At 38.3% G+C, this 18,603-nt stretch overlaps 2 protein-coding genes across 3 annotated transcripts; both read left to right on the top strand.

The window, feature by feature from the left end:
• Positions 1-1,988: 1,988 nt before the first annotated feature.
• LOC148861630 (double-stranded RNA-binding protein 2-like) lies at positions 1,989-12,093 on the top strand. 2 transcript variants are annotated; one of them, XM_088982989.1, is made up of 5 exons: positions 2,021-2,284; positions 2,584-2,654; positions 3,119-3,405; positions 5,346-5,565; positions 10,472-12,093. In XM_088982989.1, the coding sequence occupies exons 3-5, from the start codon at positions 3,160-3,162 to the stop codon at positions 11,797-11,799; spliced, it is 1,794 nt and encodes a 597-aa protein (XP_088839115.1). In that variant the 5' UTR covers positions 2,021-2,284; positions 2,584-2,654; positions 3,119-3,159; the 3' UTR covers positions 11,800-12,093. The 2 variants fall into 2 exon arrangements, with proteins under 2 accessions (XP_088839114.1, XP_088839115.1); XM_088982988.1 differs by lacking the exon at positions 2,584-2,654 and having other exon boundaries at positions 1,989-2,284.
• Positions 12,094-12,267: 174 nt separating this feature from the next.
• LOC148861629 (uncharacterized) lies at positions 12,268-16,354 on the top strand. Its single transcript, XM_088985061.1, has 5 exons — positions 12,268-12,334; positions 13,309-13,482; positions 13,555-13,748; positions 14,460-14,705; positions 15,837-16,354. The coding sequence occupies exons 1-5, from the start codon at positions 12,268-12,270 to the stop codon at positions 16,023-16,025; spliced, it is 870 nt and encodes a 289-aa protein (XP_088841187.1). The 3' UTR covers positions 16,026-16,354.
• The last annotated feature ends 2,249 nt before the right edge of the window (positions 16,355-18,603 follow it).

Raw genomic sequence — 18,603 nt, 5'->3', positions numbered from 1 at the left:
TGAATTGTGTAAGGTTGCAGTGGAATTCAGAATTCTGTAGTGTGGTGTAGTGTACTTTTCTATTTTTTGTTTTTTTGCAACTTTTTGAAATATTCAAAACTAAGTTTTATTATTTACTTATATGATCATTATTTAGTATAATAATAAAATATTGGGCTGACAAACATGAAAATGCGGGTTTAAGTCCAAGATAAGTAAATTCTTATTATATTTTTATTATAAACTAAACTGTTTTGTATAATATTTAGTATCAAGGTTAAGAAATAAATATTCCTGATGATAAGCCACCCAATTAAAAGTAAATAGTAGTTGATGTTTGTTTTCCGCTATGAGCCTATAAATGGGATTTCTGTGGTTCATTTATTGACACTTCCCCAATCCGATTGGTTTTCATCTTATTAGATGTTATTCCAATCATAATTCACAAACATATATATATATTGGACATTTTTGTTTCTTTTTACATAAAATAATGAAAAAGAGTTTACATTGAAATTCACAAAGGTTGCATTGTAACTTCAAACTTTTGTCCTTGAAACTATGAAATTAAGCTTTGGAAGCAAGTCACTTCATAAGAAGTAGAAAATTTGGAGATATTGGAACAGTTTAAGATTATAATTGCTTAGGTGGCAATGGATATTGATGCCCCAGGGTTCAAGCTAGACAGCTAGACCCTAAAAAATTGAAGTCAGTATAAATTAAATCATTTTTATATGGAAAGTTTATGCAATAATTAGCTATTGCCTTTTATCCATATGGATTGGGGCCTAGGATTAGGATTAAGAGTCATTTTCAATCTAATCTAAAAAATTTCGGGCTTAGGCTTAGGTTTTGTGTTGGCTCAGGTTTGTATTAGTATGCAAATTTTTGGTAGGATCTAGGCAGAACTCATGTATTGACAATAGATATGTTCATGGGCCAGGCTTAGGTTTGGTTTTTATCAAAATTTTAATGGGTCCGGCCAGAAACCCGAGCCTAATACAGGTAAAAGTTGGCCTGAAACCCAGCCCGTGAACAGGTCTAATTAACATACATATAATATTTTTTATGAGATTCGACTATAATACAAGAAAAACTAATAACCAATCAAGTGGCATCATAATCAATGGATTTTCATCAAAGTTTACGGAGGATTTTGATTGATATATATTATATAATAAATAATATCAAATGTTATATATTCAGTATTTTATAAATAAAGGTCGGACCCGAGTCCGGGCTATAGACCTATCAAAGGTGTTAAACCCGGTCCGGCCTTGATCACCCCTAGGTTGGGCCATAGTGGGCTTGGACCAGGAAAAAATCGAGTTGAACAGCCCATCCTGTGCCACTTTCAGGGTTGGCCCTACTGTACTTGTCGCGCAACGGTGTGCGCACCCACAAGTTCACTCTGCTTTCTTGATGGCCATCGACAAATCCAAGGATCAATTTGTTTTTTTTTTTTTTTTACTTTTTTAATTTATTTCTCAATTTTGATCCAGTGGCTAAACCGTACATTCAAAATGGTTGTTTATCAGGCCTAATCAAGAGATGTCTGGGCTGGTCCCACAGGTTAGGTAGTTGTGATTAATCCATTTGGAGGCTGACGTGGAAAATCTAGAACATCCGTTAGATGGCAATGCCACGTGTATGGCTCCCTTCCCATGTCTAAAACTTGCAGTACCAGTTACACACTCTGGTGGTCCATGCAAATATTCTTGGGTTCTTTATTTTAGGTTGTGATAGAACGGCTAGATGTATTGCCACGTGTTCTGGGGCCATTAAGCACGTCAGAGGGGTGACGTGGCAACAAACGTGGGCCAGGTTCAAAGGCATTTAGATGACACGTGTCAACAATGTTGTATTGCGTTTTTTTATGTTTAGTCATTTACCGAAAAAAAATATTCATTATTGTCCACTGTCACTGTGCATTAAAGAGGGCATTTAGGTGAATTCACAAAAATTTAGTGCGGTAGGTGTAAATTAGCAAAACTTCCATAACTTAATTCGTATTAATGACTGATGAAAAAGTAGTTCCTTTATCGTAGTTGTGAAGGAGTCAGCAGTAGTAGAGAGAGAGAGAGAGAGAGAGAGAGAGCGAGCGAGCAGTGAGAGATTGTAGATATCATAAAAGGGCGTGAAAATTCAGTTTGTTGTTCAGATCTTCTTGAAACCCATTCTCCTTTAGAGATCCCTCCACAGTGGTTTTTTAACTTTTGCGGGGAATCAGATGTCAGTTTCAAACAATCTTCCGATCGTTTTTACCGGCATACGGGCTGGAAATTCGACACCCCGACAGGCTTAGGTCAGTTATCTTCTCGGGCTTCTTTCTTTCACAGCTATGGTTGGGTTGAATCAAACGGTTTTTGGTTTCATATTTTTGTCTCCGTGAGGTTTTGGAGATGGTTGAAGTGAAAATTTTATACGGACTAGTAGCTCGGATAGCGTTTTCTTCCTATTTTTTTGGGGGCCCTTTTTGTGTCTCAAGATTTTTTTGGCTGGAGTTGGATTTTGATCTAATCGATTCTCTGGTGTTTTTCGTTTTTTGGGTGATCTAATCGAGGTGGGTTTTGGATATTGAATTTGTTGTTTTGATCTTCGAAGGATGTTGGTACTTTGCTTCGAATTCAATGGGAAATTGATTAATGCAGTGTGGTTAGAGTTCAACTGACGAGGTAAATTATTAGGAGCAAATAATTTATTGCGTGCTTTAGTTGAATTATTGGTTTATGCGATGCTTTCTCGTTGGTTTTAATTGCTGGCTGCCTTTGAACTTTGAAGTGCTGTTCTGTGCCCTAATTTGTTGTTATAGAATTTCTTAGGATTTCTTTCTTGAGAGACTCTCGATTATCACATGGTTATATATGAACTTTTGAATTCATTTTCCTCCAGAGAACATAGCGATGAACCTTCACTGGTGTTATATTCTACTTTCATACATACATTTAACTTCCGAGATCCTGGGGTTGAGCTTGTAGCTCAACTGGAGGGTGCTTTACATTAGAACTGCAAGCAGGTTATGAGAAAAAGAAATATGTCCCCCCTAAAATAAAAGAAAAAGAAAAAAAAATCTTATTTTTCATTTTGTATGGTACCCTTTTCTGTTTGGTGTGTTTCTTATTCTTCTGTTTTTTTTTAGATCCTTGTCTTCCTCGCGTATGGTCGGGACCAGCTCCAGGCATGTATAAAAACCAGCTGCAGGAATTAGCTCAAAGAAGTTGTTTTAATTTGCCATCTTATGCATGTATAAGGGAGGGGCCTGATCATGCACCTCGATTCAAAGCCACAGTTAACTTCAATGGGGAGATCTTTGAAAGCCCAACCTTTTGCACCACCCTGAGACAAGCTGAACATGCTGCAGCTGAAGTAGCTCTTAATACGCTTTCAAAGAGAGGCCCTTCTAGATCACTGGCTGCAAAGGTTTTGGTATGTATTTGCAAAACATTTTCCCTTCTGTCATATTCTCAAACTTATTTCAACATGTGCCCTTTTGATTGAATTTCTGCTTCCATCATTTTGTATACTCTAGCCGGGGCAAGAAAAAAAATCTTTGACATGAATATTGCATTTGGCAAAACTATTTCACGTGGAAGTCACCCCCCCCCCCCCCAAAAAAAAAAAATAAAAATAAAAGGCAAATACTTAACTTATTTGATCATTGGCCATACTAATTTACAGTGTCCCCCATTTCAGGAAAAGCAAAGGTTGTCTATATTATCTCCTGTAGGTTGGAGGTGGTGAATTCTAAGCAGCCTAGTTTGCTTTATTATTAGTTGTCATTGTAAATAGTTGACCAGCCTATTGCATTTACAGCATATATTTTTTCTTAATGGTTTGTCAATATCAAATTCTCTAGAAGTTTGTGGAACTGAAATTCAACCAACCCTGAAACATTAAAATAAATTATAGGTTTTTTCCTGTTATGTTCGTTTTTTTTTGTTTTATTTCTTCTCTGATGACCCCAAGAAAAAAAAGAAAAACAACAATTGGAACTAATACAGTATTCTCTACGCGCTGTCAGTTATTGTCAACTTGGCACAATCTTCTCTGTTTCTGCATTTCTCTTTAAAGAAATAAAGTAGATTTAATACACCGGTGGGCTTATGGTAGGATTTTTTTTTTCTTTTGGTTAGTGGTGTTTGACAAGCTGTTTATCTTGAGGAATCATGGCATGAGTTTGATGCAATGCAATGTCTCTATCTTGAGACATTGTTGCAAGGACCAAATTCCAGCTGTTTCTTGAAGGACCAAATTGTAAATTTTCAAATCTTACATTTCGAATTCTGTGCAAATCAAATAGAAACTACAGAAGTTCTTGATTGAACTAGTTGGAATTTCCAAGATTGCTTGCAATTGAAACAAAACCTCAAAATCCTTGAGATCTTCTTGATATTTTAAAACTGTGCCAAGCTTGGAAAGGAAAATGGAGGATGCTGGGTCAAGCTTAAAGAGAGATGAGAGCTGCGAAATAAAAAGCAGAAATAGAGCAATCTATTTTAATCTTATTGCCAATAGGATTGATTTACTTTGATAGTTTGACCAGTAGCATACCATATTTTCCAGTGACAATACCTGTTTTTCTTATGGTAAGTGAGAATTCATTAAATCCTAAACAGAATATACAGAGAACAAACCAACAAAAATTGACCCTCAAACCCAGAATTGCCAAAATTTTGAAAATTGATATCAGAATAACCAACAACTGCTGAAACACATGCACACACACACGTCAGCAGCGACTGCAACTAACAATTATCGGGTATCCAGCCATACCCCGAGGCAGTGCAAAACTGCAAATTACCCATCAGCACACATTTACCACTAACCACTCATCTGTCTTATGATAAGAAAAATACACATCTCCTTTTCAAAAGCTTCATCTGTTCCCATCTCACCAACTCCATTAATTCCATGTTTTCCTATCATCTCCACAGACTCCACTAACCTATCAACATTACCTGTTAACCTGAGTTTTCACTTTTATAACAAGTAAGCTCTTAGAGATGAAATCAAAGATACACAGATTCACACTGCACATTTGATATGTGTACTTATGTGGATGTAGTGCACTACTAAACAAAGACTGCGCCACTGCAGTCCAATAGCTCAACAGTATGCTTGTATGTGCATTTGTATATATGCCCCATGATGACTTAGGTTACACCAACATTTGTCCTTGGTCCACTATGATAAATGTCAATCTCAGTAATCTGCAGAACAATAAGGAGCTTCTAATGAAATGTCATTTTTCTGCATATATATATACCTCACATCTTTTTTTTATTTTACTTAATTTGCGGGCACTCCTATGAATAATATAGTGAGTAATTTATGCTTTTTCTGTTGGTGTTTCTTCTGCCACATAGGATGAAACGGGAGTTTACAAAAATTTGCTACAAGAGACAGCCCACAGAGCAGGGTTAAACCTTCCTGTTTATACTACTGTTCGATCTGGACCAGGTCATGTTCCTGTCTTCTCATGCACGGTTGAGCTTGCAGGAATGAGCTTTACAGGAGAACCAGCTAAGACCAAGAAGCAAGCTCAGAAGAATGCTGCAATGGCAGCTTGGTCTGCCCTGAAACAATGTATGCATTGTTTTCTTTTCTTTTTTCTCTCCTATATAGTGGTCTAGTTTTCCTTTTATTAATCAGCTTTCAGTTTTCTTTTGTTTCTTTTTTTTTCCTTTTGAAGAAAAATATAAGGTCCAAGTCATGTAGATGACAAATAATACACATTTGCCTCGTATTCCTTTAAGTGGGGCCTTTAAATATGAATCTAAATTTTGATTCAAAACTATCCTTTAAGTGGGGCCATTAAGTATGAATCTAAATTTTGATTCAAAACTACGTATTCTTTTTCAATGTCAAGAGGTTAAGTTTGAGCTTGAGTACAGGTTACATGGATAAACTTCCATTAGTTGTGGTCCTAATAGAGATAAAATAAAAGATATACAAATGATATAGAAAATCAGGGAAGTAGTAAGAGAAAAAAAAACAAAAGAAAGGTGAAAAGTTATATATTATTAAAATCTCTTTTTGTTTTTATCTCTGTTATTATTTTTTTATCAGCAAAGAAAGTTTTATTAATTATGTGAATGAAGTTTAGTACAATAACCCACAAAGTACACTGAAGGTCACATTAAAGCCCAAAATAACTGTTTCCTATTAACTCCTTGTTTTTCCAGTGAATCCACCATCCCTTTTGTAGTCTTCAAACCCAATTATAGATGGTATTTGGCTCCATTGAAAGACATTCTATTTCCATGAAGGCATGCCTGTAGATCCAGAGTTGCATTTTGCCCAAGATATGACCAATTTTGAGTTCCCCCTACTTCCAAATTGCTTTGCCTGAAGGCATGCCTGTGGAAGCCAACTTGCTTTGCTAATTTTAATCCTTGTAACAAGGCCATTAGTTCAGCTTTCGGCAACTCTGACAATTTTGTCTTCACACCCATTCTATTGTAAACCTTCTTAACATTTTTTTGTGGGAGCTGCTCTAACCAAGCTGAGCTTTAGTCTAGAGAATACTGTTCACTTTGTTGAGTTCAGTTTTCCTAGATCTTTCTTGCCCAGACAGTAGAATTTGGATAGAGTCCTCTTCAGGGTTCTTCTCTTGCTCCTCGATTTTTCAATGCCCTAATTCAGCTTTCTGTTGTGTCTATCTCCTTTCCTGCTAAAGAAGTATGGTGTACTCTATTCCTATTCCTCCAAAGCTTAGGGCTTTTTGTTGGGAAGTGGCTCTCCAAAAGATCAATAGTATGGATGTACTTCAAAGAAAAAGCCAGATTGGTGCCTTTCCCCACATGTCTGTCGCTTTTGCTTAAGAAGTGGTGAAACGGTGATTCATCTTTTGATTTCTTGTCCTTTGTCTTCTTACTTGTGGGATTGATTTTCCTCACCTTTTGGTTGTAGGTGGACCCCCCCCCCCCCCCCCCCAATGTGTGCTGAACCATTTTGACTCTAGCTTCTTCCAACAACCAAAGAAAAGAGGTAGGGTAATATGGAGAATAACAAGAGCAGCCATCCTTTGGTTGATTTGGGAAGAGAGAAATAATAGGATTTTCAAAGGGCAAGAAAAATCCTAGGAAGCACTCTTTGAGGGTATTACCATCAAGCTTCTACATTGGCTGAAAGCTGTGCATCTATTCAAGGACTTCTCCTCAGTTGATTTAATTAGAAGTTGGGGTTCTATAGTTGTATCCTTCCCTCTTCCCCTTTAGTTCAAGAGAGTTGGTTCCACCGCTTTAGTACATGGTGAAATTAAATTTTGATAGAAGCTCATTAGGTAATCCAGGTCCATTGGGAGTTGAGGGTGTTTTTAGAAATGAGGAAGGAAGAGTTTTGGCCCTATACTTGGGCCTGATTGGGGTGGGAGACAGGAGACTCCTTAAGGGCCAAAGTCAAGGCCTTACTCCAAGGCCTGAGATTGGCAACAATGGGGAATGCAACACTTAGAAGTGGAAGGAGACTCCAAGCTGGTAATAGGGTGGATGCAATCTAGAAACCTGAGAGTGTGATCACTTAGATAGCCTCTAAGAGCAATTGTAATTTTGTAAGCTTAACAAGGGAGCTTGGGGTGCAATTTAAATGGGTAAGAAGGTCAGCAAATGGAATGGCTGCCGCTTTAGTTAAGCAAATAGTTAATAGGGAGGCTTTGTTTTGGGCTTGTTTGTAACTTTTTTTGGCTTCTCCAATCATTCTGTGGGTGGTGATATTTGTAATCTTTATTTAACTTCATCAATGAAAGTTGCCGTTTCCTATCCAAAAAAAAAAAACTCGAGTCTACTTCTGAATTCCCCCACCAGGATAAACTAACTTTGACAATTTCGTCTTCACATCCATTCTCTTGTGAACTTTCTTAAAATTTTTTGTGGGCCCTGCTCTGACCAAGCCGGGCTTTAGTCTTTGTAACATGGACAATATGCATCTTACTAGAAGCCTGAGTCTTCTTTGGAACTAGACCAGCTTCCTTTGCTTCATTCCTTTCCTCAAAGCAAACTGGAGAAACAGATGAAGGCTCGACCACAGAGATGAACCCTTCTCCAACAGCATCACCCTCATCAGCAACAATAGTCTCTTAGTCTTCCACATAAAATCCAATGTCTTCTTGCTGTCCCCCATACCTACCCCCAACCGCGGCTCCACCCCTTCCCCTTTCTTCTCTGAAACTCTCAATCGTGACTCCACCAAACAATTTCTTTAGATGATCTGAGTGTATTGTCTTGATTAACTTGATCACCACATACCACTGTAGATCCATCGTAACACAGATGACGTGTCCCTGTAGACAGACCAGTCTCACCATTGATATGATCAATACGACCGATACTGCGACCAGTGAACTTCTCCCCTTCAACCTCTTTAGATTGATCTTTAATCTCTGCCATCTCTTGAAATCTCCCTAAGCATGTTCTCAACTTTTTATATTAATTTTCAGGACTTCCATTTTTTTTAAGACTGCTTGTCTCTTAACAACCGGTAACTTGGACAGCCTGTTCTGGTCTCCCCTCTTATTAAAACTAGACCTCCTGCGTTGGTCCCCTCCTGGTTCGCCATCCAAATTCGTGACCCTAGCCGACTCTTCCACTCCCTTATTCATGGTTTTCTCCATCTCTTTCCCTAGCCCCACATCTTTAACCTTTTGACCCTCCATGTGTCCTATCAGCCCCTTTGCACTTTATCCCCAAAGCTTTCCACAGACAACAAACCAACTTTAGAATTCGAAATGTCCTTAGGTTGGGACCCCCCTCAACTCTTCGAAACCCAGCTGTCATAACACAACTCAAGACCCAATTCACCGCTCTCCTTAGGGGTACTAATACCCAAAATTCTGGAACTATCCTTGTCTTCAACCTCTGAAACTTCTAAGTCATACAGACTGTTGGACTTCCACTCTGTAACAACATCAATCTGCAGAATTTTGTTATCCTTCTTCCCCCACAAATCCATATTCTCCACTCATCTCTTTGGATGCGAGCCCTCAATCACGAGTCTCAAGTCATGTGTCTCTCCCGCAAACCTCAAAGGCAAGGAGGAAGGCACTAGATGGATTTTATCCACTTTCAACTAGGATACACACGAAATCTAGAATCTTCCAGGAGCTTGTTCTTGGATCAATAAATCTGAATCTGCCACAGGCTTCACCCACAGCTTCAAAAGTTTTGAAAGACCACGCATGGAGAAGAATGCCACAAACATTAATCCACACCAAGTTTGTTGGTCCAACATCTCTGATGGCACCAACCAGAGATCAGATCAGGAGACCAGCAATGTTTATGTTCTCGAAGCAAAATGTCTCTGCCTCCTCATTTTCAAAAATAAACAAGAAGAAATCAGCATTCAGTTTCCTCACTTGGAAAAAACCATCTGGTTTCCATGCAGCAACCTCCCACTCCTGCACAATTTCCTCATCTGGACCCAAATAAACAAATCATCCCACCAAACTCCTCTTGAGCAATCTCAGCCTCCCATACACACTCTCATTCATACTCATATGCACCTCCATATTACCAGCCTCCCTAAGAAAGTTTTTAAGATATCTCTTGTTTTTACCCAATGAGCAACTTTGATCTTAAGAATGTCTATTAATTCCTCCTTGGACCTACTTTTTTCATTGAATATTCTCCCATTCCTTTATTCCCATATAGTCCAGACCAATTCTGCCTTGACTGCCTTCCATATAATTCTCCCTCTTGGTTTTTTTAGCTGCCTCAAGAAATTTGGACTAAAGAGACTCACCACATCTTGCGGGAGGAATCACAACCAAAAAGAGAACAGAAGTACTCCCAAAGAAAAGTCTGAAAGGATAGGAGATTAGTAAATGAGGAGTGGTCTCACCACTTGCTTTGCAAAGGAAACACATAATGAGGAGAAAGACATTTATTAGGCCTTCTTTTTTGGAGCATGTCATAGGTATTTATCTTTCTAAGGAATACTTCTCAACACAAAGCTTGAACTCTAGGTGGGATAGGCTTACTCATTTCTTTCACTGGGAAGGTCTCTCCCTAAGGATTAGACTGTGAGAGAGCATTGAAAAAGAAGCACAAGTAAAGAAGTCATCCTTATTAAGGTTTTTTTTTTTTATTTCTGATAAACTATTTTCTTATATCTTGACTGAGATTATCATTAATTGAACTGACATTGGCATCAAAATTATGGGTTTCAGACCAAATTGAATCTGGAACTTAAAACTATGTATTGAAGATATCTATTGGCTAAATAAAATTAACCATACAATAAGTTTGACTTCGGTCAATTGGTCTAAAGTTCTCCTAGCTGCATTGAGTGGTGATGTGGATGCCACTCTCCTGAACTACAGCCTGTGGTTATATGGTCAATAAAGACCAGAAAGTATATCAGTGACCTTTTTATTTGATCTCTGCTTTGATAATTTCTTTTTACCTGCAAAATCCATAACCAGTTAAGCTGTTTTTGATAGCATATAACTGTATAGACCTCTGTCCATTCTAATTTTTTTATGGTGGTTATGCAGTGTCACATGTTGGCTCTTCTTCTTCTTCGGCTTCCTCTCCTTCATTGGAGTCTGAAGGCAACGAGGAACAGGAACAGGTTATTGTTGCTCGTGCTCTTGCTAGTTTGCTTCCTGCAGATGCAAACAAGTCAACACAAAACGATCGTCAACGTCGACGCAGGAAATCAGCTCCACCTGTCCGCAGGAACATGCACCCTCCCAGTGGTGGTGTATCATTGTTTCCTGTGCATTATCAGAATTGGGCCTATTCCAACTTCGCCCCTGAAGTATACCGAATTTGGCAGCAAGAGCAGGCATCCCAGCAGCAAAGTCGACTATTGACACTTCCGGTGGCACTAACTCCTCCACCTGGCCCTCAGATTCTTCCATTTATTCAATCCATGTTCGGGCCAGACCATCGGCAGTATTTTCCAGCAAGGGAGCAAGAGGCCACACAATCATTTCCAGCACTTGCAATGTCTTCCTCAGGCCCATCTCTGCATTTCTCAAATCCTTTGAGCCCAGTACCAATCAGGAGGTCACAGGTAACTGTACAAGAGATAAAGGAGGAAAAAACCCAGAAAGATGAGGAGAGGCTTCATGGTGACATGGACACTGATGGCCATAAAATCAATATAGGGTCAAATTCTCCAGGGTTTTCTTCGTTTGAAGCTCCAAAACCGCCTGCTTCTGGTGACAGCCGAACTGATCAAGCTACACCAGAGAAGCCGGAGGAGGATGACAAACAGAACAATCTTGGGTCAGAATCTGGTCTTGGGCACTCTGTCAAGGCAGAAGGAAGCAACAGTGAACCGTTTGGATGGGGCTCTCGGGAATCTGCAATGGATATTAGATTTAGACACAGAGCTGCAAATCCAGGCAGTGTTGAGTTTGGGTTGCGTCATCCACATGGTTTTGATTCAGCTAAGTCTAATCCTAGACCACATCATTCTCCTAGAGCAGGTTCTCCAGTAATGACCAAATCTTATATATCACCTTCATCTGCAGCCCCCATAATGATTAGAACTGGTGGGCATGTATCTTCAGTGAGCCCCCAACCTGAGAGTCTGAACGTCAGGATGCCTGCTCCAGTAAAAATTAGGACATCAATTCCTGCATGTTCAGCTAGATCAAGGCCTGAAGGAATGATGTATGGAGGACCTTCTGTTAACTTCATGGCACCAGCAGTTCAGATCAGATCAGTCATACCTGTTTGTTCGGCACCCCCAGCCAGGAAGATGCCGGAGCCGTCTGGCCAAGAGGGGCTTCCACAAGGTGGTGAGAAGATAGCAAAAGAGTCAGAAGACGTGGCTGCAGCAAGTTCTGAGCTGGGAAAGCTTCGAATATGAGCGCAATATGTTTTTGTTTTCCATATCAGTTAGATATTTTGCTGTTTATCCCTTATAAATATATATTTATAGAATGCATCCTTTTTTTCCCCTTTGCTTATCTAGCCATGTTATAAAACGATTGAGGGCAATCAGAGTTCCATAATATGTCGAGCTTATACAAAACAAAATAATTAGGGGAGTAAATGATCCAGTTGTGGTATCTACCTTATCATCATCATCGTCATCATCTAATCGTTGGCTACATGAATTCTGGTAAATAATGAACATTTAAGTCATTTCTTTCTTCTTTAATGTCTTATTTTCGTCTGCCTCTAGCCTTTCTCGCCCCTTGTTTTGTTGTAGATGGTTTTCTATGTGTGATCAAATCATTTTAGGCTATTTTTTTCTTGTTTTATCACATTAGGAGCTACTTCTACGATATCTATCTGATTGAATAATAATAATAAACAGGGTTTGCTTATCACGATGGCCTTGCCCCAACTCCCAACCATATGGGCTCAGCTGCATGAAGCCATGAATTATGATAATCAGGGTTTAATTGCACTGCACTAAATCTTTTGGAAGAAGAAATGCTGTAATACAAGGTGAGGTGATGCACTGATGCTTGAGAATCACTTCACATGTGACATGACACAGTCCAACATGATAAGATAATAACATGATATCCAACCAGGTGGCTATTAGCTCTTACTCGATATAATAATCATGGGCCAATTTTTTCACCTCAGCCATTTATTAGTGACCACGATACCTATGTTCATTTGCTGTTATATTGGGTTTTACAGTAATCCAGGATATCTCTTGCGAGGTAAATAACTTATCTAATTGTTGAAGAGGATGAGCATTTTCTTACTCTCACATCTCTTTTTACCCGAGTAATTAATAATGAATAAAAAAGCTGAAAGTTTATTTATTTATCTAAATAAATAAAAGCGAATGAAATCTCAATTCAACAAGGTAAGGTTTAAAGTATTGATACCTATTAGCCCGTATCGGTCGATACATATCGTTTCGGGAGCTTTCTAATACATTCTGACCAATTCAAGGGTGGAAGAACTTTAAACCAGCTCCCCTGAATTGATTTAAAAAAACAAAAAAAAAAAAAGTATCGATATTACTGATACACCGATAATCGAATATATCGATATTTTGAACCTTTCTTGCAACAAATGATTTAACTAAATACATTGTGGGCTTTGGGCTGTCCAGCCCCGACACCGCTTAGGCTTAGGCAACTCTATTTTGGAATGAGAATCAGACCTTTTTAGTTTTTACTGAGTCGGGTCCAACCATACCCAACCAACTCAGGTGTTGAATGGAAGATTTCTTATTTTTTATGCTGAGAATGGAATTTGTATTTTGACATTTTGTGCAACTCTTGGCATAGCATACCTCTCATCCTACAACTACGAGCATTAGGCACGGGTCCCACCTTGTCTAGAGGGAGAAGTATCAGAGAATAGCATAAACTCGTTGTTTACTAAACATTCCCCTGTTCTTTTTCAGTTTTTTCTGTTGTGACATTTGGAACTTCATCGTTTATCCTATCCCTTCTTTTCTTCCCTTTACATTATCTATGCGCATTAGAGAGAGAAATTCTCCTCAAAAATGAAGCGGTGGGAGTGGACACACACCTCAATCCCCGACGATATTGCTCTCAATATCGCATCCTTCCTCCAGGTACACCTCTCTCTCTCTCTGAACTTTCTCGGTTGTGAAGTTGATTTTTCCTCATTTTTATTTTTTGTGAAGGGAAGGTCACTGATGTATGCTCTCTGGGTAGTTGTTCCCGGTTTTGGCGTGATTTTTGCGCGTCGGATTGTATATGGTTTTCTTTCTCCAGGGAGAGATGGCCTTCTTTGGATTTCCCATCCCAATCCCCTGTCCAGAACGTCGATAACGGACAGCTTGAAGAAGCTTCGACGGATCGATTCTCTTCCATGAAGGTTATGATTAGTTCTCATAAATTTTGTTACAATTTCCTTCATTTCCATTATAATTTAAAGCCTGATTTCTTCAGAGTTCTATTGTTTCCTCTTTTTTAAGTTTATCTTGAAAGCCTGGATTATAATTCGTATAAACATCGGCAAATTTGATTTTTTTTTTGGCAATTGAAATCTATGAGCTTTTCTCTTTCTTTTTTCTATCCATTATTAGGGTAGGGGGATCCAGAACATGGTTGATGGTATGCCCGGGAAATAACAGAGTTGAACAGGATAAAATTTCCATTCATTTATAGAGATTGGCAAAACCCAACCTCGAAAGGAGTATTTCATGATAGCTCGAGCTTTTAAAATGTTAAGAAGAATACCCAGTTCCCCTGGGTGCTACTTTTGTCTTCCTTAAGGCCCTTCTGACAAAGCCAACTATAAACAAGGATTGGTAATCAGGCTTACCAGAATAAGGGACTGGTAATCAATTGGAAACAAATTGTGTGTGGATAAATAACAATGATTTGCATTTCACCATTTGGAAGCTAACCTGTCATTGAATTTCATGCTCTTTGGCATTTGGATGGTATATTATGTTATAGTGTTAATACTAAATAATGAGCTACCAGTCATTTTTATGGTCTGCGCTGAATTCTTATTGTTCTTTTGATTATACAGGGTTTCTTTTGCAGAAAATCCAATAATAAATTTGGTTTGTTACTGCAGGGGTGGAAAGGTTTCTACATCAGGAGGCACTATGAGATGGATAATAAAGTTACCGCCATGGTTAAGTTTGTTGAGCAGTGCTCCCCATGTAAATCACTCGAGGTAGCTGACTACCTCAAAGCCATTGAAGACCTTTATTTAATGAAGATGGAATTTAAGGATGTCCAGATGTTCTTGTTCACAAAGAAGAATGTGCTTCTTAACCTGATTGGTGTACATTATTCCATATTTTGGCTCCAAACTGCGGTAAGGGTAATGGATATCACCACTTCCATTGTTTACCATTTGACACTGATGATAGATTTCTTTTGGAACTCTATAGTTCTTTAATGAAAGTTTACAGTGGAAGCTTGTTAACCTTCTTTCTAGCTGATGGGTCAGCATGATCTTGGTTCTCTGGATATCTTCTATGGGAAACCATAGATTAGAATCTGGGATCAGTTCCTCAAGTAGACCACTGGATAGACTCTATACCCTGTGCTCTTCTCAGTTATAAAATGGTGACCATATATTTCACCTTATAAAGACATCCCTTGGCCCTATCCGGCTATCCCTACCTTTTGGCCTTATGAAGCCACCCCTTGGGCTTGCATCTGATAACGAGACCTTTAAATCTTGACATTTTCTCAAAAGAGCCGTGAGCCCTCTCTGGAAGAGAGTGGCGAACACAAGATGAGTTCACCTGTGGAGAGGTTTAACATTAAATAGGTATGAGACACTAGATAGAAGGATGTTTTCCATCTGACAGTGTGTTGCATGCTCGGTTTGTCTTGTTCTTGCTCATTTATTTATATGTTTTTGGCATATGGTCGCTTCATTTCTTCAAGGCATACCCTCTCATTATCTATCAAAATAGAATAGAAATGGTGTTGTATGGTTAGCTTTAGATATATAAACACTGTAAATAAGTTCACTGCATTAATGATAAAAAATCACTGCAATTTTATTGTAATTGTATGTAATAACCCTGGTTCTGATATTCCATTCGGAACAGGTACTATTTATTAAAGAAAATATACCCAAAACAAGATGATATAGTCTATCATCATGAAGTTTCCTTGATAATTCATTCATCTCTTTCAAGAGGTTGGATGCAGTCAGCATTTTTTTCGAACTTTGAAAACTCTACAATGGTTCTATCAATCTGAAATGCTATTTTGAGATGCTTTAATGATTTCAGCTGTAGGCCAACCAAGTGAAATTTTATCTGACTCATTTCTGCAAGCTGTATTCTACTAACCACCAGTTCGACATTCACATATTTGATTCTCCTTGGACTAACCATATTCGACTTTGTATAAACTTCTCAATCATTTGAGAATTTGTGTGTATTTTAATCGTCATTTATAGTGCTTGTTTTGCAATCATCATTGACAGGCTGATTTGGTCATGGAGGCCCTGTGTGGCTGTCATATATCAGAACAGGAAGTCTGTGTGAGATGGTGGAAGCTTGGTAGGTGGTTTTATGGCTTCCACTTGCGTGATGAGTCTCACTCTCGTGTGGTCTCTTTGGGGGATCTACGTGTTCAGATCTTGGTTGTGTTCAGATCGAGGAGCCATTCATGAGGTTCTACGTGTTCATATCTTGGTTGTGGGACCTAAATGCACCTCATGGGCGTTCCCAAATATACAAACACAGAGCTAGTTGATGCACCATGTGTGCATAATAGTGTTCTATAACATGTATATTATCTACTACTTGTGAATAATTGTGATCTGCATGCTGGGTGAGATGCTTGTTATTACTTCACTTAAGCTTGTATGTGCTTTGACTTGTGTGAATATGATGTGAATTGTAATGGTAGAACTGTAGAAGCTAAAATAAGGAAGATGAATTGTTGTAAGAAAAGATGAAATCCAATCTTTTACTAGTTGTGATTTCTTGTGTGATGGAATCCCATGCATCCTGTTTTGCATTTGTGATGGTTCATGCAATAAGAACTGAATTGATCACCATGTCTATGTCTGTCCAATTTCAAATAGCGAAATTATGACCTAGCAACAATATTAGTAGAATGAGACTATGGCCCTACAGGAGCTCATAGCAGAGTACAAAGTTTTAAAAGGCTAAAGGCATAGTTGAGGTGTAATGGCCCAAAAAGGTGAGTCGTAAGCCTCAAGGCATTGCAAGGCATAAGCCTCATATTTTAAGGAAAAAATTAATTAAAGTTTGTAAAATGATGAAAATAACATATAAATGCGAATTAAACTGATAGAAAGTATATTAATAATAATAATAAATTAATTAATTAATTAATTAATTAATTATTATTATTATTATTATTATTATTATTATTATTATTATTATTATTATTAAAAAGAAAAAAGATCCATTAGTTGAAAAATGAGAAAAATAACAAACTTGGGACATTACATTTAGATTAATAAGAAAAATCTCACTTAATTTATCCAAAAGAAACTGAGAAACTTAATTAGTCTTCTTTGCATTGAACTCTCCTAAATGTTGGAAGGGTTAGGATTCATCATATGGATGGCCGAACTATGCTAAATGATTGGACAAAATTTCAAAAACTTCTTAATCCTTTTGGGAAATGAATTCCCTATGTTTTAAAAAACTGTAATTTTCAGGATCGGTCTTGCATTGAACCGGACCAGATTTGAAACCAAACAAAGAGGGGAATTTATACCTGATACAAATACCACAAGCGCAAATCCCAAGGTGGAAGTCCACACCCAAATCAGCCCCAAAACTGGCCTCCACTGAAGATGGCATAGTGTATAGGTAAAGCTGATTCAGTAACACAGTTTTCAGCAAAACTGCAATCCAACTACTTGGGTCGAATTGGGGAAGGTGAGCCTGAAATTCGTCTGAATTTTTCTTGCAAAAATCAGAAGAAAAATTATCTCTATTAGTCCTTGAAAGCTAGGTCGTGATATAGTTTCTTGGAAGACAAAAGAGAACAAGAGAGAATAAGAGAGTGTGGTGTTTTTGTCTGGTTTGCCCTCTTCTTCTTTTATCTCCTTATAGAGCACTCTCCCAATCAAATTAGGAGATTATCCAAATCTAATTTAGATCCAGACTCTATTAAGAGATAAGCCTTTTCCTCTTAAAATGATGGGTGCTCTATACCCACTTTCAAACCCAAATTTGACCCAAAGCACATGAAAACTTAATTTGTCATTAACAACTTACTTAATCTTATTAATTATGGGCCTTAGGCCCATTTTCTTCAAAGGCTCACGACCCAATATATTGCACGACCAACTTAGGCCCGATTTGTATGGCATGGGACCCCATAATGACCTCACATAAGTCCACATGGGGCTCAATATGGGCTCAACATTTACACCTAAATGATCTTCAAATTCAGCTATCCTATGAAAATCCAAGGATAATGGGCTTAAGTAAAATAAAGCACATCAAGTAATCAACCCTGTAATGGTCTCTTACACTTAACCCCTCAACCTATAATGATCACAACCCTGCCCGACAGGGAAGGACCTCTCCCCTTACTGCAAGGTATAGTGTCACACTCTCTACTCGGATGGATCTCAGGAATTAAAACATTTTGCAAACATTTATTCATAAAACATAACACACACACACACACACACACATAAATCTCAAACATAGTTGAAATCTACTACCAACAGTTTAGATTTCCATTAGAGAAAGTGTAAGCCTTATCATTCACTTTGTCCAACAAAAGGGCCGGTCCTATCACTATGAATGGTGAGGATTAACAGAATAGGTGGTGCCTTAGGGTTTAAAAACTATAAAGGAGAGCCCTAAAATGAGAGGTTGAGATTAAAAGAGGTGGATGGTGGAGATTAAACACCTAGGGGCAACTAAGGTTTGCTAAGAGTGAAAAGATTAGGTTAAAAAGGCTCCATAGGGTTTGCTAAGGAGAGGGGAACATGGTAATACAACAGGATGGGTGCCAACTGATTTTAACAGATAAGAGGTGACTTCCTGTTCTCAGTTCTTTACAAAAACACCCCATCTCTCAGCTGATCTTCACACCAGATTCCCAAAAACTGCATTTCAGCCTAGAAAACTTCCCAGTTTTCTACATAATTTGCATAGAGACCCTCAGAGGTCGCATAATTGATTTTAACTGGGAAAATGGTATACTTTGACTACTCTAAGGCCGAAAATACCCCTGAATTGATGCCCTTAAGG

This window comes from Nelumbo lutea, chromosome 4 (genome assembly GCF_056320005.1).
Source record: "Nelumbo lutea isolate HS-2025 chromosome 4, American lotus-T2T, whole genome shotgun sequence".
NCBI classification, from domain to species: Eukaryota; Viridiplantae; Streptophyta; class Magnoliopsida; order Proteales; family Nelumbonaceae; genus Nelumbo; species Nelumbo lutea.
The sequence above is the reverse complement of the archived record's forward strand: the minus strand, read 5'-3'. Positions and strand labels throughout refer to the sequence as shown.